Raw genomic sequence first — 26,480 nt, 5'->3', positions numbered from 1 at the left:
CAATGAAGCAGTCATGCCAAGAGCCAGAAAAACAAAATCAAATCTAGAGTAAAAAAAACCTAACAGTTCAATCAGAATATTAAAGTCATCTAACAAAGACTTTAAGACAATGATCATTTTTTCAAACATCTTCCATGAGTAGTTGCAAATTCTCTTGAAACAAGAGAAAATAGAAAATATCATTGGAGAAGTACAAATTATGAAACAGAGTCAGTAGGAAGTAGAGAACTGAGAAATATAATGACAAGAAATAAAACCTCACTGTGTGAGAGCAATAATGGAGCCAAGAGGACAGGCTGTAGAACCAGAGAGGTGTTTGCCACGGCCGTGGAAGCCAGCCAGTCTGAAGACCAGAGAGAAAATAGACTGAGGGAACAAATAGAAAGTCAGCTGGACCATCAGACAATAATAACAGACTTGTAAAAACATCTCATTGGCGCCCCATTCTGAACAAGGAGGAAAGAAAGAGGGGTTGAAAGAACATTTGAAAAAAGTAAAGACAGCAGTTATGGTGGTGAGCCTATAATCTCAGCACTCAGGGAGGCAGAGGCAGGAGGATCTTTGTGAGTTAGAGGCCAGTGTGGTCTACAAAGTGCATCCAGGACAGCCAAGGCTACACAGAAAGACCCTGTCTTGAAAAATATCAACAAAAAGAAGAAGAAGAAGAAGAAGAAGAAGAAGAAGAAGAAGAAGAAGAAGAAGAAGAAGAAGAAGAAGAAGAAGAAGAAAGGAAAAAGGACAAAGTAAAGGCTGAAAGCTTCCCAAACTAAATGAAAAATGTAAACCTGTAGATTTAAGAAAAAACAAAACAAATATGACTGGACCAGACAAATTCATATCTTGGCAGACCGTCATTAAGTTTCTGAATGTTTATGACAATGTCTTTAAAAGCAGCCAAAGATAAAAGATAGACGAACCACAGGAGGATGCAAATTAAGTAAATGCACATTTCTACCGGGAGCCACAGGTACCAAAAGGAAAGGGCACACAACCTTTCACATGTGGCCAAGGATGCCAACCTCAGCCATGAACTGTTCAGAAATGTAATACGGAGAACCCACTCCCGTGAGTTGTCCTCTGACCTCTCCACATACCAGAAGGACACACACACACAAATGTAGCAAAGACTGTGTTAAAAATGAAGTAACTCACGCTGAAAATGATAAAATAAGGGAATTTAAGGCATCAGGGGAGACAACAAACGGGATGTGTGAAAATCAGAAATAAGCGATAGGAGTAGGAGGGGTGCTTGAGAAGCCTGTTCTGCTGAGGTTACCGCTCACTGCCAGCCCCCTGGTGGGTGGAAAACTCAAGTTCTGAGGACGAGGAGCAGACTGCTTACAGCGTTTATTCAGCAGCAGCATCCAGAAAAAGGTTGAAGTTGGGATGGAGGCAGGAAGTTAGGGGATAACATGGGCGGTGACCGGGTTAACTGAAAGGACGGGCATATGAAGCCTTTCAACAATTACTAGTTTGTAAGCTAAACACTATAATATAGAATATAGGATATTGAGCATAAGTACCCTCCCGGGGTAGACAGTGTTGCTCCCAGAGACCGAATGAAAATCTCCATGCCAGACACAGGGTACCTCCTTTGAGGCCCAGAGGAACCTCAAACAACACAGGCTGTCTCTCTTGATTCTTGGTTGCCCAACGTAACTAGACAGTGAGACCCTATTGCTGAAGATGTCACTAACTTTGGATGCAGGACACAGACATTAACCTTGACTGATCAAGAAACTCTCCCTTGCTGGCTAGCTTTACATGGTGCCAAAAGTTGCCACGCGGGACTCTGGGGCAGAAAATAGACAAATGACCTCACTCCGCCCTGGACCCTGCAGGATACAAATACCAACTTGCTTCTCAAGACATGTTCACTGTTGCAATAGCGGCATAGAGGTTACAGGATTAGCCAAGTGCTTTCTGATTGGATATGAGGCCTGCTCCACAAGATGGATTTCAAGCCTGGCTAAAAGCTCATTACTGGGAAGGTCATAGACATCCAAGGACAGCCTACTGTTGTTATGTTAAAATGGGCATGCAGTCAAACTGCATCCCAAATATTTAAGCTGACACCCACAGGGTTGTGTAGCCCTCAACTTTGGTTAGAGAAACTTGTTTTTGCAATGGGTAACAGTTAATGCAGAGGCACACTGATGGTCAAAATGCCAAGTATATGTAAGTATAGCACTCCCATGTTGTTGAAATATTTATTATTTATTATTTATTAACCTCCCCCACATCCAAGGCCTAGGAAACGCTCCAGAAGAGTGGGCAGAAAGGGTGAGGAGAGCTGTGAAATGAAGATTTCTTGAGACATGACCCAGCTGACGAACTTACCAGTTCACAGCATCCGTGAACTGACAGTTACTTGCACAGGAAGTACACAAGACCAAACCAGTCAAGATTCCAACACATGTGGGGAGTGACCCCCGAGGTTCCACCCTTGGGGGGGGAACTGTTACCTCTGGATGATTCAGTGTCATGATAGGTCGCCCAAGCCACAGAGGTTAACCCCATTCCCGTGAGCATGTGGGCAGCACCAATTGATTTCAGGGGGTTATAAAAAAAAAAAAAGGACATAAAGTTGAGACGGAGATAGTATGGTGGACATAGGGGAGGTGGATAGACATGGTCAAAACACATGGTACAATGTATGAAAATTCCAAACAATAAGTGAGTGAAAAATACTACAGGGGTGGGGAGGCTATATTTCAACTGAAACTTGAGATTACCACAACAACCAGAAACTTCATCTGACAGCCTCATAGGTTTTCTCTAGTTGGTCACAGGTCTCACCTTATTTGCATGCCCACATTGGGCCAGGCATGACCCAGGGGGGTTATTTTTAGGAACTTCAGGCTGCCTGAGGCTTCAATACCAACCGCTCCTCCACTATTGGACTCAACAGAGGAGGATGATATAAAGACTGAGCCACACTAGTGGTTGGTGACAAAAGTCAGTCCCTAGCCAACAGCCACTTCACTTATGCGTCGGATAAGAGCAATTCTTTTCTTGTAAATCCTGCTTAGTGGTTAAAAGACGTAGCACCAAGTAATACAGGGCAACAGTATTTAAAAATAGGAAAGATAAAGGAGTCGAAATGGAAGGATGGAAGGAGGCCATATTTCAACTAAGGTAAACACATATGCTACAAGTGGAAAAGAATAGACTGTGTATATTGTCATGTCCAGACATTCAAATGGATACAATCAAAATACTATAAATAAATCAAGATAGAGCCTTAAACATATTCAAGTAAAGTCTAAAGCCATGGAGGAAGGATCAGAGGAATAAGACATAGTAGAAACAGACTGAAACAAAGAATTAAACTGGAGATTTGAATCCTGACAGGTAACAGCTACCTGAAAACCATTTACTAAATGGATAAATATTCCAACTCTAAGGCATATCCTGGCATAACACTTAAAAAACGAGCTAAGAGCCAGCCTTGGTAGAGCTAATTTATACTTCTAGCATTTAGGAAGCTGAGACAGGAGGATCATGATTTGGAAGCCAGACTGGGCTACAGAGCAAGACTTTGTTTCCAACAAAGAAATAAACAAACCAAAACATTGCCCAGCCATGTACTATCTACAAGAAAGTTACCTTAATTTCTGCAAGTAGGTAGATTGACAATACTAGGAATAAAAACCATATAAAATGTCTTGCCATTGTCCCTAAATTAATAGCTCTGTGGTGCTGGGCAAGCTTGGTCCCTCTCAGCTTTAATGTTCTTATCTGAAAGATAAAGCAGTTGGACCAGCTGATTGCAAAAGCTTTATTTCCTGATCTCAGCTCTTAATGTGAGTCAGTCTGACACTTGTAATCAAGATAATGTCTTTGGATCTCCAGCTACAGAGTAACGGAGAGACCCTGGACAGAAATTCTATCTCTTCTCAGGGACTCTAGGAGCGTGCAGAGCCCTGTATTTCACCCCAAAGCAAAGCTCATCCGAACCAGTGTCCTCAGGGTAGCAGGCAGAGGGGGAGCTGAAGAAAGTTGTTAACTTTAAAATAGAGAAGCAAACAAACAAACAAACAAACAAGAAACAAGCTCCTGCCTTTCAACACCAGCTTAATTTGATGACGAGAAACATACACATGTTCTCTTCAAAACAGTCTTTAGACGGTTATCGGAAGCCATAGATTTTTCAGAAATGGCCTTTACATCGACCACCCAGAGAAACAAGTATTCTTAGCAGTGGGCTAGCATGCCATTCTAACTAATTTCTTAGCCACTGGAGAGAAAGCACTTAGAGTTGTGAAATTCCCCCTCCCTGGGAGAAACTGGTCGCCCTTTGACTTCACCTACACCACACACACACACACACACACATACACATACACATACACAGAGAGAGAGAGAGAGACAGAGAGAGAGAGAGAGAGAGAGAGAGAGAGAGAGTTATTCTAGAATCCTCCCCCTTTTTCAAAGAGAGAGGTAACAGAGAAGACTGACAAGGTCATACAGGTCCAGAGACACCAGTGGACTGGGAGAGTATGTGAAACACTGAGTGATGACAGCGCACAGAGCTGTCAGAAGCCCAGGGCCCCTTGGTGATTATCAGTAACACAGGATGCCTACCTTCACAGGAAACCCTTAGGGGCATTTAGAATTTGCCTGACACCTGCATAGGCTGGGGGTGAAGAGGTGTGTTAGACACCACTAGATAATGCAGAAGTTCACTGTCTGTCTCAGGATGTTCCATCTTCCTTGGGGAGGCCATAGTCGCCCTGGGTGGACAGAGTTAATCAGCTCTTAAGGCCTTAGATCAACTTTCAAAGGAACCCTCCATCTTAAAAGGGCTCTTGAAGCCAAGGCAACTGGGTAGTGAGTTAACTGAGTTAGGTAGCCAAGCTCCAACTGAAGTCTGGGACCCCCTCCCTCCTTCCTCCTCCATTTCCCAGGGTGACTGGCCATAGGTCTCATATTTGTTAGGAAGAACTGTTGCTCTTACTATCATCTGTAATTTACCTGTTGCCTTGCGTCCCGCTGAGGATACTAGATGGCTCAGGCCTCACTGCAGGGGCTCTCCATCCCATTGGCTGTACCAGTTGTGTCCCAGAGGCAGCCCCCACCAAGGGAAGGTTGAATGATGAGACTGATGAAGCTAGGGTAGAGAATGTTCTCATGTGGGTGGCCTTGAGGCGACTTTAATCTTTTTCTTCTGTATAGTGACTGAGTTTCTGATGATTTCCTCAATGCACTTAACCCTAGTTCATTCTTCGGCATATTTAAAATGACAGAATAATATGCAGGATGATTTAAACTCCATTACTATTTTATGTATATCCCCATTATAGCACTTATCACATCTTGCTGTAATTTTTTTGTTTACGTATCTGTCTCCTCCATTTGTCTTTGAGTTCCTTCAGGACTTAGCCTACAATTTAGCTCATTTTAGACTCTGTCTCCTCCTTTGTACACAACAGCTTAAGGCTCTGAACATAGTAGGTTTATAATAAATGAGTCAGCTTTGAGAGGCTCAATAACCAAATACTCCTGCTACTCATATTTATACATATGTGAAAGCAACTTTTATTATCCTGATGTAATTGTCATCTTGGAGGTTTATTGCCTCTATCTGCTAACTTAGACCTGGTCCTCGAAGCTTCTAGCTTATATACAATCTATTCTAGTCCTAGAATGTTTTCAGCCTCTGAGACTTACTGCTTAATAAGCTTACCCTTTCTAGTTCTTTCTGAACTATGGTTGGCTAGTTTAACTCAGCTGTTCTGGCTCAAACTCCTCTCCAAGATGACTGATTCAATCTGGCTTCTCTCAGCTTCTGACTTTTTGCCCAGCTTTGCCTCAAACTAACTCTCAATCTGTCCTCATCTTTTGGCTCCTTCTTATTCTCTGGCTCATCTGTCTTTACCTGTGTCTAGCTAGGTTGAACTCTCTTCAACATGACTCTGTAAAACTCTCCCAGTGAAATCTGCCACTGAACAGCACTGACTAGAACTCAGAGATCTGCTTGCCTCTGTCTCCTGAGTTGCTGGGTACCACCACACCTGGACCTAAGCCTTTTTTTTTTTTTTAACACGAAACTTATTCTATACCAGGCTGGCTTTGAACTCAGAGATCTGCTTGCCTCAGTCTCCTGGGATTAAAGGCATGTCTGTATTCCAGCTGAATCACATAGACCTAGAAGGTCTTTGGATGTAATCTCTTGCCAGAGCGGCCATGTTCTGAATTAAAATGCCCCCACATTATACATAGACATTTTTTGAGAAAAAACTAAACAAAACAAAACAAAACAAAACTTGTAAACATTTATTGTACACAGCATGAAGTTCTAAACTATGCAAATGTTTAGATGGTTAAATCAAGCTAATTAACATATGAATTATCTTATATAGCTTTTGTGGTGAGAACGCTTACAATCTTTGGGAAATTTTCTTTTTATTGATTATATTTGTTCTTTGACAATATCACACACAAGTACATAATGCATTCTGTTTTACTCTTAACCCCCTCCCTCTCCTATCTCCTTCTGACCATTTTCATCTACCCCCTCCTTCCCACCCAATTCTTTCCCACATTTATAACTCTTCATTTTGATTTTAATCAGGACCATCTGTATGGCCAAGTCTGGAACTATACATGAGAATATATATATTCTCATGTTTATTATTTGCCCTATAATTATTATGACAGTATTATCTAATCCACTATCATTTTCAATAAAACACAGCTACCTGTTAGATTTTAGATTTGCCTTATTTCACCTTGGGCTGGGCAGATAATTCACTTTCCATATTCCATATCTCCCATCCCTCATCTCATGCAATCAGCCTTAACCATTCCTACTTGGGCTACCTCCAACCCATAATCCAAATATTTGCTGATGCTCTTCATCTGGGCCAATTCTTTCTACAACATTCTTAGAGTTCTTTCTCCTGGCCCACTTTGTTCCTTTTCCATGCTAACCCATCATGGCTTCCTCCTTTCTTCTCTGTTCCAGTCTATCTCCTTCCCAAGACCTTCTCTACCCCAAGCCCTGGAACCTTAGCTCTCTGCCCACTTCACCTTTGCACTGCCCAGGTCAGCTTTTTTAAAATTAAGCAATCAGAAATAATGTCTTAGGCAGGTTTACACAACAAGGATAGCTGTATCTGGGCAATTATCAGATCTTGAGGGCCAGTAATTAGCATCAAAATACAAGCATCAGACCAACCCCCAACGTATATATTCGTTGGTATATAGCTGAAGGCAATGACTGCCCACCCACCCAAATCCACCGAAAGCCAATAGTTCAGAGCATAGGTGTGAGGCCGCATGAGCTCCTCCTCAGTCTGCGAGTGGCTGTAGACAGACCCTGTCTTGTGCAGGCAACTGCGGTTACCATGAGATCATGCTGGCGATGGCTGCCATTCACTGCAGACAGCACCTCAGATCTCTTCTTTCTATCTTCAGTCCTTACAGTCTTTCCAATCTCTCTCTCCTGCCATGCTTCCTCTTGAAAATCTTCAAGTACACAACATTATTAACTGTAGCCACCACGATACGCAAGTAATTTCTTGAACTTACTTCCTTTGGAACTGAAATTTTATCTAGTAACAAACTAATTTCTACTCCGATCCTTGCTTCAATCCCTCAATAGCCATCAATGCTCCTATAAACTTAATGATTTTTCATAGAAGTGAGAGAAACTTCGAGACTGTTCATATAAGTGAGACCTTGCAGCATTTGTCTTTATGGACCTGTATCACCTTGTTTACCATAATATTTCTAGGTTGAGCCATGATGCTATTGGCAAGATCTTCTCTATGCAAAGGCTATAGCACTGAGTGTCTGTTAGATGCCACCTGTTATGTATGCGTGCCTTCACTTACTGCTGGACATTTAGAATGACTTCCCACCACAAGGGCTGACTGTAGTGCTGCAATAACTCATAAATGTACATCTGTGGGCAGATGTATATTTGGCATTCTGACTTTATCTCCTGAGGATGTACACCCAGTTTTGATATTGTAGGATCATATGGTGTATACGGTGAAGCCATTTTGATTTTTTATGGAATCTTCATAGTTCAGTAGTGGCTGGATTAATTTATAGTCCCACTCAGGGTCTACTAGGGTTCTGTTTTCTCTACAATATCACTAATACTTTAACCATTGTGTGACAGAAGTAAGTTGATATCTCAGTTTTGCTTTTAATTTGCATTTACTGATTTGTAATAGTCAACATTTTGTTCATGTGTTCACTATCTGTGTGTATACTTTGTTTTGAGAAATATTTCTTCAGGTCTTTTCCTTATCTTATTTTATACATTTGATCTTATTGAAGCAAGTTCTCACTACGTAGCCTTGGCGGACTGAAACTCACTGTGTAGACCTAGATAGCCTTGACCTCTCTGAGGTTCCCCTGCCTCCACCCACCACACTCAGCTTCTTTACATAATTTAAGTGGGTTGTTCATTGTCTTATTGGACAACCATTTGTAAAGCACTTACTATGTGCTCAGCTTTCTAGTAAACTCTAGAAATGACAACAGCATCTCTGACTCCTAAGAAATAACAGCATATCTTTAACAAGTTGAGTTCCTGGTCATTATGTGAGTTTCAGAGATGTATGGGGTATTAGGGAAGCTGTGCATGCGTGTTACAGAAAAGATTCCTATTAAAGAAGAGACGCCTGTTAAGGAAGAGGTGGAGACTCTTTTTTATTAATGTATTTTTTATTAATTCAATTTATTCACTTTGTACCCCAGCTGTAACCCCTCTCTCATCCTCCCAATAATGCCCTCCCTCCCTCTTTTCTTCCCCTGCCCCTCCCCCAGTCCACTGAGAGGGATGGTCTTCCTCCCCTTCCCTCTGACCCTAGCCTATATGTTTAATATACACTTATAAGTGTATAAGTATGAGTATATGTCATGTGTGTCTTTCTGCCTCTGTAATACCTCACTCAAGATGATCTTTTCTATTTCCTACCATTTGCCTGCAAATTTCATGATTTCCTTGTTTTTAATTGCTGAGTAATATTCCATTGTGTAAATGTACCACAATTTCTGTATCCATTCCTCAACTGAGGGACATCTGGGTTGTTTCCAGCTTCTGAATATTATAAATAAAGCGGCCAAGAACATGGTTGAATGCCTTGTTGTATACTTGACCATATTTTGGATATATGCCTAAGAGAGGTATAGCTGGATCTTGATGTGGCACTATTCCTAATTGTCTGAGAAAGAGCCAGATTGCTTTCCAGAGAGGTTGTACAAGTTTACATTCCTACCAGCAATGGAGAAGGGTTTCCCTTTCTCCACATCCTCTCTAGCATTTGTTGTCACTTGAGTTTTTGATCATAACCATTCTAATGGGTGTAAGGCGAAATCTCAGGGTTGTTTTGATTTGCATTTCCCTGATGACTATGGATGTTGAGCATATCTTTAAGTGTTTCTCTGCCATTTAATATTCCTCTATTGAGAATTCTGTTTAGCTCTGTACTCCATTTTTTAATTGGATTACTTGATTTGTTGCTGTTTAACTTCTTGAGTTCTTTATATATTCTGGATATCAGCCCTCTATCAGATATAGGGTTGGTGAAGATCCTTTCCCAGTCTGTAGGCTATCGTTTTGTTCTGATAACAGTGTCCTTTGCTTTATAGAAGTTTTTCAGTTTCATGAGGTTCCATTTATTGATTGTTGACCTTAGAACCTGTGTCATTGGTGTTCTGTTCAGGAAGTTGTCTCCTGTGCCAATGAGTTCAAGGCTCTTCCCCACTTTTTCTTCTAACCGACACATTAAATCTGTTAGAAAAAGTGGGGTGGCAGGGACTCTTTAATGTGCCTAATTCAGGAGGAGGTCAGGGAGAATTTCAGAGCAGGAAACTGCTAGGCTTCCTCTCAGAGGCTGATTTTGTTTTGTTTTTTTTTTTTTTTTTAGGCTGATTAAAAACATATTTTATAGATTTCTTAAATATTTCTGTGAAGCCCCTCTTCCTGAGTCACTGTGCATAGGTTCCAGGTTAGAGTGTGTGGAATCCCAGCCCTTCTGAAGCCTCCTACCTTTGGGGAAATCTCGAGTTTCGTCTGGGTAGGGCCACCGTCCGCCCTCAGCAAGAGGGGTGCCCAGCCATCTGCGTCCACAGAGAGGCAACCTTGCCAGATGTCCGCCTACCTAGTAAGTGCTGTCTCCCACTTCAGTGGTCCAAATCAAACCTCCATACTTTAGTGAGGTCTCCTGTAACCAAGGCTGGCCTTGAACATGGAGCAATCCTCCTACCTCTGCTGTGGTTAAGGTATGAGTAGCCATGCCCCACTTAAAGTCCGGTTGTTTTCACTTTTTTCCTTTTCTTTCTTTCCTTTTTTCTTGTTGTTGGTTGGTTGTGTAAGAAGGAGCCAAACTGAAGCCATTTTGAATAAAACTTCCATTCTGAAGAGGGGTCAACTAAAGTCTAACACCCCAACCCACCTCCCTGGTGACTGACATCCCACTTGCCAGAAAGAGACGGGCCTGTGAACTAGCTTCCTGGTTGGCAGGCCGAGTCACAAATGCCCGGCAAATGGCCCCAATGCCAGGCAAGTGGCCCCACCACAGTTCAGTAACCAACCAATGGGACCAGGGTCAGTGGATCACAAAGACAGGCTCTCTTTTTTAATGCTTTTCCAAGACAGGGTTTCTCTGTGTAATCTTGGCTGTCCTGGACTCCCTTTATAGACCGGGCTGGCCTTGAACTCACAACACTCTCCTGCCTCAGCCTCCCTGAGTGCTGGGATCATAGGTGTGTGCCACCACGTCCAGCTTGAAAGATTTGTTCTTAAGGAAGTCTCCTATCTGTAAATCCTTATTGCTGGGAAAACTTAACTATAATTTGGCACAGATGCTTGTGGATTTCCGGCTTAAAATTCTTTGTAGCATCCTGACTCAGGGTTTAGGTTCCACTTCTGAGTCTGTTCTGCGGCCCTGCTCCATCAGTAGTTGCCCGAGTCCAGTGCGTTTTTGTCATCGTCTTACGAATGTTGGAATATGCAGCGAGCTCCTGAATCTGCTCTGGTCCTTCCCTGGTCAGTTTGTGCTGCCTGGTTCAATGAAGATCTTGATTTGCTGGGCGCTTGCTTGCTTGCATTGTTTTGGATTTTTGGACTCCAACAATTGATTGGATTTATTTTGAGACAGGGTCTCACTATGTAGCTCTGGGTGTCCTGGAACTCACTCTGGAGACCGGGCTGGCCTCATAGAGCTCTGCCTGCCCCTGCCTCCAGAGTGCTGGGATTAAAGGCGAGCACCACCACCGCCTTTAAAGCCCACCATGCCATTAACGCCCAGTTTTGAAATATGTCTATGATTTCTGCGCGAATGATGCGTGCCTCTGGGTGAGCATACCTAGGGGTGAGGTCAGTCCTCGCCTTCCGGCTGTTTGAGGCAGGCATCTTGTAAGCTGCTTCATAAGCCAGTCTGGATGGCTTGCAAACTGCTGCAGTCCCGTTTCCACCTTCCATCTTGGTTTTCCCGGGGTCTGGGGATTTGCGCTTAGGCCCTAAAGCATGCATGGCAAGCTTCTCCTTGAACGCCTGATCCTCCTGTCTCCACTTTCCTGAGTGCAGAGATTACAGGTGTGAGCCACCACACCCAGCAGGGAAAAAAAAAAAAAAAGTTTTTAAAGGAGATCTGCAGCAAAAATAGAAACTAGAAGAGAGAGGCGGAGAGGCGCAAGCGCTGTTGCGGCTTGGGAAGGCTGGAGGGGATGCATTTCGCTGTTCTTCATAGTTCCGGGGATCAGAGGCTGATTTTGAGATAGCAAGTGAGACTTCAGGGAAAGGTTTTAAAGGGACGAGGGCACTTGTAACCTGGTAGATACAGGTGTGAAGTTCTATACGTGTTCTCACAGGAGGCTGCAGGAAAGAACCAAAGCCAGGTGATAGTGGGCAGGTCTCTGAAGCTTGTGAAAGCAGATAGCAAGTCATAAGTGAGGTTCACACAACAAAACAAGTGTGGATGACTGTGGGAGCTGGGTGTGGTGACACACGCCTGTGAGCCTATGCATATCGCCGAGTTTGGGAGAGGATTGAGTTCCAGGACAGCTAGGACTACACAGAGGAACCCTGTCTCAAGAGGGATGGGGGTGGGGTGGGGTAGGGTGAGAAAGGAATGAAATCAATGAAGAGACAGTTGTTGTCACCAGCAAGAAATGAAGACCTGAACTAGGTAGGGCAAAGTAGCGTGGAAAGGGAGGGACTGCTTTAGAGGCCTGATTTAGGAGGTATTGGCTAGTTTTGTTCCTGTTTCGTCTGTCTCTGCTTTTGAGAGTATATGCTTCTTGAGATCAGGGATTGGATCTTATTTCTAAAGAAACCCTTGGATGAACAGCTTCAGGGGGTCAAGGTCTGCAAACAGGTGGAGAATCGGTCCCCTCCAGGGACTCACTCCCACACAGGTTGGCCCATCTCAATGGGTCATCCCTGGGACATGTGCAAACAAGCAAAGTTAAATGGACCCACTAGGTCATACTTGTAACAACTATATATATATATATATATATATATATATATATATTTTAAAGATGATAAATTTGGGAAGGGGGATGCTAGGGGAGCTGGAGGAGTGAGGGGGGTGTAGATTCAGTGTTTATGTAAGAAGTGTTAGAAAAATTGTAAAACAAACAAACAGAAAAGAAAGAAAGAACATCCATGGCCTAATTAGTTCCTAGCAAATAGTCATTGTTTGTTGTGCAAGTCGATCAATGCCAGTATGAATTTGAGAAATTAAAAACTTACACCCTGTCTCCTGAGAGCACAGGGCTATGAGACACTCTGCTGTGAATCACATTGTCTGTGCAATGTTTGAAGTATGAAACGTGTGTATATTGTTATTAAAAATTAAAATTAAATTCTTAAAAATTAAATTCCCTCCAGTTTTGAATTCTTTCTCTTCTGTATAAAATGTAGCTTCTAATTCTTTTTTTATATTAATATTTTCTTATTTTTAAATAATTTTATACATTCACTTGTATACCAGCTGTAGCCCACTCCCTCTTTCCATCCCAAGCTTCTAATTCTTGAAGAAAGGGGTATTGTAGGCAAAGAGCAGCTTAGGCCTGTGTTTGTTCAGAATCCATAGCTAAGTGGCGACATTTATTGCTTGTCAAAGTACTCTTGGATGCTGGGGATGTGGACTGGTTGTCAGAGTTCTTGCCTAGCATGCATGAGGTCCTGATCCTTAATTTTGAAATGAATCCTAGCACTTGGAAGGTAGAGAGAGAGAAGTCCAGATGTTCAAGGTCAGCCTGGGAGATGGCTCAGTCGGTAAAGTGCTTGCTCAAAAAGCACAAGGACCCAAGCTCAATCCCTAGCACCCACATACAGATGTTGGGCATGGTAGGACATGCCGTGATCCTAGAAGTGGAGATATGGATGTTAGCTCTCAAACCTGGGTGGACAGCTAAAGGAGATGCCTATTAACATATCTGATGCTGGCTGCCAGGTTCTCCCAGCATCCCTCAGTCCCTACCTACTACAGGGTCTTCCTGGATGGCATGCCCCACACCCTACCCTTCCCCCAGCTACTCTTTCCTATATAACGTCAGCCATTTTGGTCACCAGCCCTGTTTGGTCTCTTGGTGGTTGCCCTTGGTTCCTGCTCTTCTGGCCTCTTGGCTCCTGGATCTGTCTTTCTTTTCTCCCTCATCTCCTCAGTTTGCTGGTCATGTTCACTCTGGACTCTCCCAAATGCCTCTTCCTTATATCCATAATAAAAACCTCAACCCCTCAGGAGCAGTCCTGTCCTCCTCTTATTTGTTTTTTTTTTCTCATTGAATGGAAATAAGAGGACTCTGGAGGTTCACTGACTACCCAGTCTAGCCTCAGAGATGAGTTCCAGGCCAACCAAGAAACCTTGACTCAAATCAGGTAGATATTTTTCAAATCAGTGTTTCTCAACCCTTCTAATGCCATGACTCTTTGATACAGTTCCTCATGTTGTGCTGACCTCCAACCATAAAATTACTTTCATCGCTCCTTCATAACTCTAATTTTGCTACTGTTATGAATCATGTGAATATCTAATATGTGATCCCTGAGGACCACTGTTGTAAAGGACGGCATTTAAGATTGTCCTCTGGTCTCCAACACACATGTGTACAGATGGAAACACACCTGTGTACACCGTGGACCCCCTCCCAACACACATTTTAAAAGTTCACCATCATCCTTAGTTACAGATAGTGCTCCTATATGTAGGACAACCTGGGATCTGTCTTAGAAATAAGAACAAAAGTCAGTTACCAGTGTGGGTCCACTCTACCTCCTCCTGCTTGCGGAGCACATCGTTTTAGTGCCAACATCCTTATGGGTTTTAAAGTGTTCAGGGAGCTGGCATGTATAAAGTGCTTGGAGCCAGGCTTAGCCATCGGAGCTATAGAAGCAAGAGACACCAATGTTATTTGCAGTTTTAGCCTTGGCCGGGGAGTTTGCAAATCACTGTCCCGTGTCCCAGACCACCCTCTCCGTGGTGAGTGGTTTTTGGTTTCCAACATTTGTGCCTTCGTCAAATTCATAGCGTGAGATCCTAACTCTCAAAGCTGATGGTATTAGTCACAGGCATGGTTATAGACAAGTCCTGAGGGGGTGAGGACAGAGCCTTCTCAGATAGGATTCCAGCCCCAACGATGCCCAAGGGAGATGTTTTGCCTTTTGTCCATGAGAAGTCTCAGTCAGAGTATTAAATATGTTGAGCAGAAAATGAACCCTTGCTACATACTAAACCTGCCAGCAGGTTCTTATCATTCTAGCCTCTAAAAATTGGATAAATACATTTCTTGTGTATAAGCTGCAGCTTTGTGATGTTTTGTTATAGCATTTCCAACAGTCTAGGAAGTGGCTGTCCTGCAGAGCTGCTGGCTTAGGGCCGCTGTCCTCCTGCCTATGAGTCCGAATGTTTGGTCTAGACTTTTTGTACATAGGCCTGTTAGGGATTTATTTGGGTTCCCATAGCCACTCGTGGTTCTTTTTCTCAGTTCTTATTAACCGTGGCGAGGTCATCAAAAACATCAACTTCCCTAGTGGCTCCAGGGGCATTCTCAAGGAACTTGCTCAACCTCCAAGTGAGTTGCCCAGGGAAACAGACCAGTGATGTCACAAGGCATGACACTTCCAGTTCTCCTCACGTCCCCTTCTGCACAGGCAGAGGTAGGGTCCTGTCTTTTGCTCTCCCAATCCAATTATGTCTTGTACTCCCCAGGGGACTACGGAGGCTCTGGCTTCCACCACTCCCCCCAGCCATATCTACACTCAGGTATGCTGGTTTTCTGGCCACAGTTGTCTCACTATGCTCCTTCCTTCTGGGCACAGAAATGCTGTGGTAATGGAATGTCTGGACGTCTCTAGTTCTCTAGTGTAAGGGCGGGGCGATAGAGACTCCCTTGGGTCTGTTCCTAGAAGATCAAAAGCTTTTTCAAACTTGATAATGCCTCAGACATTTCACGAGTAGAATGACTACACCCAGTTTCCTTATCTTTCTTGGGGCTATAAACACATCCAAGTCTTTACTTCCTGGTTTAAAAAGAACCTCTCATTCTTTGAAAGTGGCACCATTGCTACCCGTGACCTTTGTGACCAGAAGAAAAGGAGGAACATTGGCATGACCTTTTACTGAGATGGCATTTGTAACAGGTCACTCAGCGGGCTTACGCCCTGTTTGAAGTGCAGCTCCTGTTTGTTGCTCTCCTCAAAACCCTGTTTTGAAATGGGCGCAAGCTGTCCAGTTATCTAAACGCAGCTATCTGAAAGCTTATAAGGAAAGGTACCTAAGGGAGAAGCAAACTCCCAGCCTGTGCTGAATCTCATTCCCAGAGGGCTTTGTTTCCACAGCTCCGCAGCCTGGACAGAGTGCAGCAGCGGCTCCCAGGACTCCTCGGGAAGCAGAGGACAGGCAGACTGCTCCAATCCACGGCAGCCATGACCAAGACAACCACTTGTATATATCACTTCCTTGTTTTGAACTGGTACATCTTCCTCAATTATTACATCCCAAACATTGGGAAGGATGAGGAGAAGTTAAAGGAATTCCACGACGGTGGTGTACATTCAAAGTACTTGACAATCCTTAATCTGGTAAGTCTGGGTCTGGAACCAAGTTATCAGCAGGGACGTGAGTGCTTTTCCCTATGTCACTTTACTAAGTACGAGTCCCCTGTATGTCTTCCTTCTTCACGCTTGGCGAGTTTGGGGCTTCCCCTGTTATTTAGCAATTTGCTCTAAGGAACTCAGTTTGGAAACTGTAGCTACTGGGGTGTCTAATTGTTAAACGCTCTTTCATATAGACTCTTGGAGCCCAACTGAGGGACCACAGGCTTGTTGAGTACAAAACACAAGCGAGATTTTGAACCTTGCTTGGGAAAGTCTGTGAAAAGAAGGCAGAGTGTCTAATGTTGTGTAGGAAGTGTGACTTCCATGGAGGAATAATGTCATTTGACAGCACACACCGACTCACAGATTTATCCAAGAAAAGCAAACACTTTTTGGCACCTTCTCTCCCACTACAATTTTTTATAGGCTCAAGTTCCATCTGAAAGAAGAGATCACTGGAGCCAACAGCCAGTACACAGTTTTGACTATTTTAAAACCAAACTTATAACTTAATCGCCTCCTGTCTTCCTAACCTGGGCTAGTGAACAGTCTTAATGAATGGGAGAAAAAAAAAAGTTAAAATGTAACTTCAGACATGGATTGACACTTGAGGATTTTGTTGTTGCTAAAATGCACAGTTCAGCTGGGTGGCGGTGGTCCATACCTTTAATCCCAGCACTTGGAAGGCAGAGGGAGGCAGATCTCTGAGTTTGGTGCCAGCCTCCCAGCACTTGGAAGGCAGAGGCAGGCAGATCCCTGAGTTTGCTGCCAGCCTCATCTACAGAGAAACAAGAGTTCCAGGACAGCCAAAGCAAACAAAACAACAAACATAAAAACACACAATTCCATAAAATACCTCGTTTCAGGAAGCTGAAAAACAAAATTGTATTTTCAGGATTTATTTTTATGTAATGGATATGACAGTTCTCCTGCATGCCCACAGGTACATGTGCCACATATATGTCTGGTGCCTGTGGAAGCCAGACGGGGGCATCAGATCTCCTGAAAGTAGAGTTAGATGGAGATGCCCGTGAGCTGCTGTGTGGGTGCTGGAACTGACCCTGGGTTCTAGGAAGGAACAGCTAGTATCTTTAGGAGCCCGTGCTATCTCTCTGGCCCTGTGTTCAGAGTATGCTAATCAGAATATGCTAATCAGAATATGCTAATCTCTCAGAATCGTCAGAGTAATTTTCCTCATTTGCATCCAGAGCAGAAGCAGGGTCAGAAAGGATGGTGTGATGCCGAGTGAGCAGAAGTGCTGAGCTCAGGTTCAGGAGGCCCTTTTAGCACTGTCCCCTTCCCTCTTGGTACTGGCCTGAAATATTTTGAGTTCGGGACACAGCTCTCTTGTGTCAGAAAGTGGCAAGTTGGCTGTTTCAGTCTTGAGATTTTATGAGGAAAATGTCAAATAATGAGGAAAGAAAGCAAAGACTGATTTTTGTGGCGCTCTAAGAACACCGTAAGTATAAAACAAGGAGATTTTTATCTGTGTTGGGTAAAGTGGGGGGTGGGATGGGGCAGGGACATATGTCTATCCGTGTTTGATCTACTAATCAAACTCAGGCTCAGGTTTGAGCATTCTGTCAAACATTAACTGCAGAGCAGGACAGACTTATGTAGCTCCATGACCTTCTGGCTTTCAATGCCATTTCCTCTCCTCATTGTCTGTCTACTGGCATATCATAGTTTGGGGTCTTCATAAAAACAATTATAACACTTTTACTACATGTGCATGTATGTATGAGTATGTATGTTGGGGTCATATGTACCATGAGGACAGCTTTCGGGAGTCAGTTCTCTCCTTCCGCCATTTGGGTCCTGAGGATTGAACTCAGGTAGTCAGGCTGAGCACTGAGCATCTCCTGTGAGTATCTCACAGCCCAGATCACATTCTAGTTTAACTCCATTTCCTGCCTTTCTGGAGAATTAGCCACCAAAACAAATCCCACTTGTTTTACTTTTTGTTGGGCCTACCTCTCCCTTCCCAAACTTCCTGCCTCCCTCATCCCATTGCATCAGAGGACCACATTAGCTCTGCTTTCCCAGACTAAGCACCTGCCCCTACAACACTCAGACTCCAGGTTAATCTTCTACAGCTCTTTTTTATTTTTCTTGAATTCTTTTAAACATCATACCATTTTTTAAGGAAAAACAAAGGGAACAAAACAAAACAAAACAAACAAACAAAAAAATCCCCTCACCAGTCAGGTCCCCTTCTTCCCGGGAAAGCTAGTATCTCTTAGAGAAAGGTTTTTGTCTCACTAGTTTAATCTTCAGGCTTCCTTCCTCATTTCTCTGCCCATATCCCCCAAAGAAAGGCCTGTTCTCCTCTAGTCACCATTTTGCTTCCTGCATAGGCTTCCATAGACCACTCGAAATCCCATGAACAGAACTGTTTTCTAGACCTTTCCCTCACCTTTACGTGAATGTAAAAAACATTTGAACCAGAGTTCCAAACCATTTCTGCCTCATAGGCCCTTATCATCCGAGTCACTTACAATTCTCCATTATGTCCACCGTGAGAGCAGGGCACAGGGCACCCACATGCTAGAACTCAGCTCACTGGGCCTGCTGTAGTCGTGGCTAAGTTTCTACTTTCCTGAATGACAGTTTTTTCAGGCTGCTTCTGGCCCCAGCATGTAGCAAAGGAGTGCTTGCTACTCTGTGCTCTGAAGGCATGACTTTACAGAATGTTCCCCAGCTGCAGACATGGGTTGAGTATATTTTAGGGAACCCATCCAAGGATAGTTTTCAAATAGCTTAATAAATGGTTGAGCTACAAAATCAATATCTCTTGTGGTCTCATGTGTTCATTTATACCTATTTGTTTTTTAACTGTTTTATATTTTAATGGAATAGACCGATCAGATCATAGGTCTCCCATTTTATCCTACCGCTCATGTTTATTTTGCTTCAATGTGGTCCAACCTAACTTAGCAGGAATTGTAAATTTTAATATATTTTATTTTACATGTATGAGGTTTTATTTTGCCTACATGTATGTATACGTACTGTGGGTACTGTGTATACTGTGCCTGCAGAGACTAGAAAGGGTATCAGATCTTCTAGAACTGGAGCTATAGGCCATTTTGAACCATCATGTAGGTACTGGGAACAGAACCGGAGTCCTCTGTAAGAGCAGCAAATGCTCTTCAACCACTAAGCCATGTCTGCAGCCCATCAATGTAGCAGAGATTGCATATCTCTTATATATTGCATATCTCATATATATAGATTGACCAAAAATAACTATTTTAATGCTTTGTTATATATGTAGTTATATAGTGTATATATATATATATGTATATATATAAATATAATATATATTTAATGCTTTGTAATATGCCTTGTTAGTCATGTTAATCTTCTATGTGTTTTTTTTTTCATGCTTTAATACAAACAGAAATGGGTGTCGTGGAAGTTTCATACAGATCTTGTCTTTGATGATTCCCACCTATACTTTCTTTGTCTGTCCTCCTACCCCTCACCCTGTTTGTTCATAGCAGCCCCATCCTCTCTTCAGGTCACAGGCACCATTTTACTTTCTCTTTTCTTCTTCCTCCCCAGGAGCTCTTTTTCCTCGTTTCATAGTCCCCTTTCTAGTTTTGTGGCCTAGAGGCGCCAGCCCACACCTAGAAACGGTAACGTCTATCTAGAACCTATATATGAAAGAAAATTCGTGGCATTTCCGAGTCTGGCACACCTTTCCTTTCAGACCTCTCTAACTTCTTATTGGCTGAGTGCACTTCTGTGTCCATGTTGAATAACAAAGCCTGTCTTATTACAAGTCAGCTTTCAGAGAATTATGCCTTTTTCCTCCTGAAACTGCCCCCAGGGAGTCCCAGAGGAATTCATGGAAGCTTCCAGAGGGTGGGTAGAGGGACACTAGGTAAGAAAAGAAAGGTGGAAGGGGTGGGAGCAGGCTGACAGGACAGAGAGCTGGCCCCAGGGAGAAGGAGTGTTTGTGTCTGTGGGATGGTTCCTCGGTCCTACTGCTCACCGCCTGTGACCCAGGGATAAAGACTCTTATCTTATGTGTTCATTCCCACATTTGTGAAGTAGACACAAAAATAAAAAGCTAACAGCATGGCCTACTCTTAGAAGGCCATCAACACGGTGGAAGCAGAAAAGGAGAGAAGATGGAAGGGAGGTGCGGAGCTTGGAGTTATCCTGTGTTTGACAGGAATGGACATTGTGGGACACAGTGACTTGGTGGGACACAGTTCTCCTCAACAAGTTCCTAGTGGGTGATGGATCTGGATGAAAGTCAGCCACTGCACACTACATGCATACTACATACACAGTCTCTGTCTCTCCCCACTACACTCTGTCATTTAGCTAGAAGAGGATGTCTGTTGAGACACTGGGGATTTGAGGGAGGTACAGCTTCAAATTCAAGCAGAGAATGGTGAGTCCTATATAAAAGGAACTTTTATTCACCTGTTGTAACTGTCATCTGGAGGGTTATCGCCTCTATCTACTAACTGAGGCCTAGTTCTGGAAACTTCTAGCCTCTATATAATCTAACCTAGGCCTAGAATGTTTTCAGCTTGAGATTTACTGCTTAATAAGCTCACCCTCTCTTGTTCTTACTGAGCTCTGGGCTGGCTGGTTCAACTCAGCTGTTCTGGCTCAAACTCCTTTCCCAGCTGACTAATTCAATCCGGCCTTTCTCTCGGCCCCTGAACTGCTCTGTTTGGCCTCAAACTAACTCCAGAAATCTTTTCTAATCTTCTGGCTCATTCTGTCTTTACCTCTGTCTAGCTTATTCTCTCTCTACAATTTGTCTCTCTATACAATTCTCCTAGTAAAACTGCCTCCTCCCTCTATTACTGCATTGCACCTTAAGTAGCTTCCCTTTCCTCTCCTCGTGAGAGTTGGGCAGATCCTACTCTGTCAATTTTTTCTCTGATTCATCACCTTTTCTGCCACTCAGTTAGGCATCACTTTCAAATAAGGGTGCTTCCTTCTACAAACTAACTTTACTTTCATTGTTTGAGATTAAAGGTATGTAACACTGTCCCTGGACCTAAGTTTGCCTTTATCCCAAACTTGGTCCAGACCAGGCTGGCCTTGAACTCAGATCTGCTTGCCTCTGTCTCCTGGATTAAAGGGGTGTTTGTATTCCAGCCGAATCACACAGATCTAGAAGGATGTGATCTCTTGCCAGAACCGCCATGTTCTGAATTAAAATTCCTCTGCAATCCTACCACGTGAGGAAGCCCCCACAGCTGAGCATGGAGACTAAGCTAGGCACAATTTTAATTTGCTTGTGCTAGCTCAGCCCACGAAGTACCCAAGTCCACCACAAATGTGCTTCCCTGTCTCCATCACTCCCTTTTCATCCAAGAACTGTCCCTGGTTCTAAGGGACACTTACTGGTAAAGGCAGGAAGCTTCTTGCTGTGCAGGATCATTCTCCCACTTTTATGAGCCACCAGGTGAGATTCTGAGTCTGCCCCCATCTTGCCCACATCTCCTTCCCTAACAGACACATGCCTTTCCTCCCCTCCCATCTTGTAAAGCTGCCCAAACCTCATGATCCTTAAGCTCTCGGGATGACAGCAATGTGATGTCATTGCAAATGTCCTCAGAGAGGATGAGTCAGGGCTAGAGAAAAAGAAGTCCCTCCCCCTGCTGTCACAAGGTCCAAGGCAGCCTATAAACAGTAGAAAGGTGGGGTTCTATTTATATTACAGTACCCATTTTGATACCTGGAGGGAAACCCTTGATTTCCATCACTGAATTTAGATCTTAGTCTGTGAAGCTCTTTAGCTTTCCGGGGTCCAAAAGACACAAGGCTTGATGTTGTTTGCAAGGACGATGAACGTTTGCTGACACAGCTCCTGGGCAGCTGAAGGGATTAGAGCTGATCGCACAGAGAAAATGGACATCACCAGCCCCCAAACAAAGCACCTAGAATTTATTGAGTAGCCAGCATTTTGATAAGTTCTCTAAACCCAGTGGAGAGATCTGCGGTGAGAAGCCTGGCTTCTGGGGCGAGAGCAATGGCTGTGTATTTACTTACTGTGTGATTTCTGAGTGACCCAACTTTTCCACATCTCGGTTTGTTCCTGTGTGGTGCCGAGGAAAGCTCGTCCTCCCACCTCCCCAGAGCTGAGAGATTCATTCCACAGCTCCCAGATGGTGTGTGGGCTTCTGATGGGTCACAGGTGATCTCTCCTTCCAGAAACACCCTCAGCAGAAGGAGGCTGCCAACACTGGGCTTTAGCTCCTTCCCTGGGGCTGCCAAAGGACCCACTCCAGGGAAGCTCTGCAGGGCTGCTCAGGAGAGCTCCTAAGCATCTGCTCGCCCCCAGCCCTTCCCCCACCCTGTCACAGATACTTCAAGAGTTCCCTCCAGGCACATCTCCCACTCATCCTGGCCTTCAATCCGCAAACACCAGCCTACAGAAAGGGTTCCTTCCTTCCTCCTCCCCCTCCTTCTCCTCTTCCTCTTTTTCTCTTTCCTCTTTCCTTATTCCCAGTAAAGGCAAACTGACATAGAGCCAGTCCTGGTCTGCATTATCTCTAATACAGTTCTGGGTCCCTAAGTGGCACTCCAGGAATGTTGGCTGAATGAATTGGTAACCAGAACATAGCCGTGAACCCGTCCACCTGCAGGCTGCTCTATCCCAGGAAATCCTACTGCTATACGAAAGCCATTGTCATCAGCTACACAGCCTTGGCCAAGGCTTCTTACACTTCTAACAGAACGTATCCTACAATACTCTTAGTTTCTCTGTTTTTCTCCTCATTATTCCAAATTGTCTTCTTTATATTATTTGCGCACCTGGTTTTGACTGTTAAACTCTCTTGTTTATCTCAAGGGAGTTTTGTTGTTGTTGTTTTAAGTTGATCTTTTTTTCATTTAATTTTTTTAGGATTTTTTGTTGTTTTGTTTTGGTTTTTTGTTTGTTTGTTTTCCAGACAGGGTTTCTCTGTGTAACAGAAGCCTGGCTGTCCTGGACTCACTTTGTAAATTCAGCTGGTTTTGAACTCACAAAGATCCGCCTGCCTCTGCTGGGATTAAAGGCATGTAATGCCACATCCGGTTGTAATTTTGTGAGACTTTTAGATATGAGCACTGTATTGACACAAATTTACCACTCCTGCTCCCCCTCCCCCTTTCCCATGCCCACGGCCACTGCCTTTCAAGTGCAAGACAATCTTCCCTTATGACTGTTTTACACCCACCGTCTACCAAGTGGGTAAATTCACGTGATCATCTGTTTACGGCTGACCACCTGGAATTGGATAACCAATCGGGGAGCTCATCCCTAGAGAAAACTGATGCCCCCTCCCTCAACAGCCGGCCCCAGATAAAACGTCTGCCGCTGCTAGCCCCTGCGTTCTCTTTCACTTTGGAACTGTCTCTCTCTTTGAGGGTTGCATCAGGTTGATGGAAGGAAAGGAAAGTCCCAGTGTGGCGGAGTCAGGCCCGGAGCCTTGAGCTTGGCACTGGGTTGCTTGACTCATCCGGCAGGAGTCTTAATGTCTTGTTCGGGGAACTTGTGGAATCTCCCTCTCTGGAATTATTATTATTTTTTTAATGGAAGAAATTTTCATTTCCTGGGGTTGTTTAAAAGGGTTTTGGCTTTAGGGCAAGGAAAAAAACTTGATGGCTTAGAGAGGGTAAGTTTCCATGACTTTAAGATCCTTGTGGATTTGTGAAGACTTGGAATGTATAAACTAAATATCCTTCAGTGACAGTTTTTTTTCTCTTTTAAATCACTTTAGTTATTTTTTTTAAATGTAAATTCAGCTCTGTCACTGGTCATAAGTTTGTTAGCTAGCAACACAAACAAAAGACAGCTAACAAATTTAGAGCAGCAGAATTTCGTGGAAAGGCCCAGAACATTCCATTGCAATAGACTCAGGGAAGAGCGATGAATCAGAAAGCATCAGCTATGAATAGATTTTGATCAACAGGACACCATAAAGCCTGCTTTCCTGGGAGCCAGTGTCCAAGGATAGTGGGTGAGTGGGTCATTATCCATCTGGATGACTATTTGAGGTGATCCAAATGTGCCCTTGACACCCCTCAAGACTTGTTTGTGTGTGTGTGTGTGTGTGTGTGTGTGTGTGTGAACACTGTCTTATTTTTTTCCTTGGTGGATGAGCAGATCACTCTCTATGACCTGAGTTGACTCAAGTGTGTCCTTGACAGCCCTCAAGACTCCCTAGAATTCCTGGCTTCTCACACTCTTTATCCTCCAGCTCTGATCCCCGTGGCCCCATTCCACCCTGCTCTAACCTGCGTCTCTGCCTCGTCAGCACCCTAGTGCCTTCCTCTTCTGGCACCACGTGTGGCCTCCCTCTCATGTGTCATGTCAGCAGTCAGATCAATGGCATCACTAAGTTGGAGCCTGGAGATGCCAGTGTGGCATATGCCTGCAAGATGATGTGTGAGCTGGGGGTGGCGGGGGAGAGGTGGCTGGCTCATTGACAGGAGCCAATTTGTTTTGATGAACTCGGAGGGGCTGAGTAATATGTTTTCCTCCTTAATCTGATTTCCACAATCCGTGGCTGAAAGCAGCAAGGAAAAGGGTGGGCTGGACTCCCTGTGACTTGAAGAAACTTTGACCAAAGGACGTTGGGTAGTACGGATTTCACTCTGTGGGCGGAGGCAACCTCTCAAAGAAGAAGGGCGCAGAGCTAGAGGATGATCTGTTGAGCTGTGTTGCTCAGCAGAGCCCAGAACCCAGGGTTGCTTCCACCAACTAAGGCAGCAAAGGGCTGCAGCCGCCGGAATATCTGGAAGTGGAACTGGGGCTGAGGGCTATGTGGGTGGGGGAAGGAGGAGGAGGAAGACATAACTTCTGACGCAAACAACTGCACACTCAAGAATTCTACAGCTCTTGGGCTCAGTGCCAAGGGCACCGCCAGTAGGGATAAACATTCTGGAGGGGACCTCTGCCTGGCATTTCGAACTGAGACCGGCTCCCTCCTCCTCCCCTCCCCCACACCCTCTGCCTCTGGGAAGCCTCCTCTTCCTCAAGGAGCCCTGTGACTGACTCAGCCTCTGTTTTCTCCTGAATCTGCATCTGCTACCTTGCTTTAGAAGGAGGAAACTTCCTAGCATTTGTCCCAGACTCACGCCTCCCTTAGCAATTCCGTTCCACCTCCTAGGACTGACTACCTGGGTTTTCTCCTCCCAGCCTTGTCTCTCTGAAACCACCTGCTCTGTATTTCCAAGACAGGTTTCCTAGACAGGTGGGCTGCAGTCTCAACTACACAGGGTCAGGATAACCCAGGAATTCGGCTAGGGAGAAGGTTTGGCTGGTCAGGTGCCTGAGCATAAACATAAGGACCTAACTTTCCTTCCCAGCAAGTACACATGCACTCTCCCTCTCTCCCCGCCGCCCACCACCACTCACCCCCCAAAAGAAAATAGAACAATCCTGAGAAGATTTATAACCTCCGATACTTGGGCTGCACCCTCAGGCCGTTAACTGGGCATTGGTTTTAGTGTGTTTTTTTCTTTGTTTGTTTTTATGTTGTATTTTACTCTCTCAGTCATGTAGAATTGTTTCTCCTCTGACCTCTGACAGAATTTTGTGGGACCTGCTCAAGAAAGAAATCCGATGTTTCTCAAATCTGGCTCAAGAACCAGGCTTTAAAGCCTCGGGACTTGGAACAAGCTTGTTAATCTCTCTTTACCCCCTTTTCCTTTAAGATGGGGCTGAGAGGTTAATACTAGCACATCAGGAGGACTTTGGAGAATTAAAAGCGAGCCTCCAGTCTGACATGTAACAGGCCATGACCAACAAAAGTCAGCTGTTGGAGTTCTGAGGCCTCAGAAAGATACATGGAGGAAGGCTGTCTAATCCAGAGAGCTCTACACACATAAGGATCCCTTAGAATGCTTTTTAACTTTTGTTTTGTTTTGTCTTGTTTTTCAAGACAGCGTTTGTCTGTGTAGCCCTGGCTGTCCTAGACTCACTTTGTAGACCAGGCCGTTCTCAAACTCAGAAATCCAATTGCCTCTGCCTCCCTGAGTGCTGGGATTAAAGTCGTGTGCCACCGCACTTGGCAGACTGCTTCTTGAAAAATCCCCACTTGTGCCATCTTTCAGGGCCTGTGATCCCCAAGTCTGAGCATGGCTTTCTGAGAAGCTCCAGGCAGTCCACTTGCCGGGAGTCTAAGGACACAGCTTCTACTCTCCTTTCCTCTCACTTCAGGCCTCAGCCCAGGGAGTGTCCTGAAGCCAACTTTAGATCTTTGCCCAAGTCTAGACTTCAGACACGGTTTCCCAACAGCCAGTTTGGATCAATTATTAACCCAGCTCTCTCGGCTCCATAAATTTCCCATCTCATACTCTAGGCTAGAATCCAACTGCCCTTCACATGCCAATGCAGAATGTCTAAGAACTGAGATGACTCCTAAGGCAAATGTACTTCAAATTCAAC

The 26,480-nt window shown here is 44.2% G+C and overlaps 1 protein-coding gene across 2 annotated transcripts in view; it reads left to right on the top strand.

Annotated features, from left to right (window-relative positions):
• Window positions 1-26,480, top strand: part of Adtrp (androgen dependent TFPI regulating protein) — an 82,147-nt gene that overhangs the window by 11,213 nt on the left and 44,454 nt on the right. The window contains exon 2 of one of the 2 annotated variants that reach the window (XM_060372437.1): window positions 15,812-16,054. In XM_060372437.1, coding sequence (XP_060228420.1) covers window positions 15,899-16,054 — 156 coding nt within the window. In that variant the 5' untranslated portion in view covers window positions 15,812-15,898. Of the gene's footprint in view, window positions 1-15,621; window positions 16,055-26,480 lie in introns of those variants that run through there. The other variant, XM_021661014.2, reaches the window with a different exon arrangement.

This window comes from Meriones unguiculatus, chromosome 19 (genome assembly GCF_030254825.1).
Source record: "Meriones unguiculatus strain TT.TT164.6M chromosome 19, Bangor_MerUng_6.1, whole genome shotgun sequence".
In the NCBI taxonomy this organism is placed as follows: domain Eukaryota; kingdom Metazoa; phylum Chordata; class Mammalia; order Rodentia; family Muridae; genus Meriones; species Meriones unguiculatus.
This window is presented reverse-complemented; position numbering and strand designations above follow the sequence as displayed.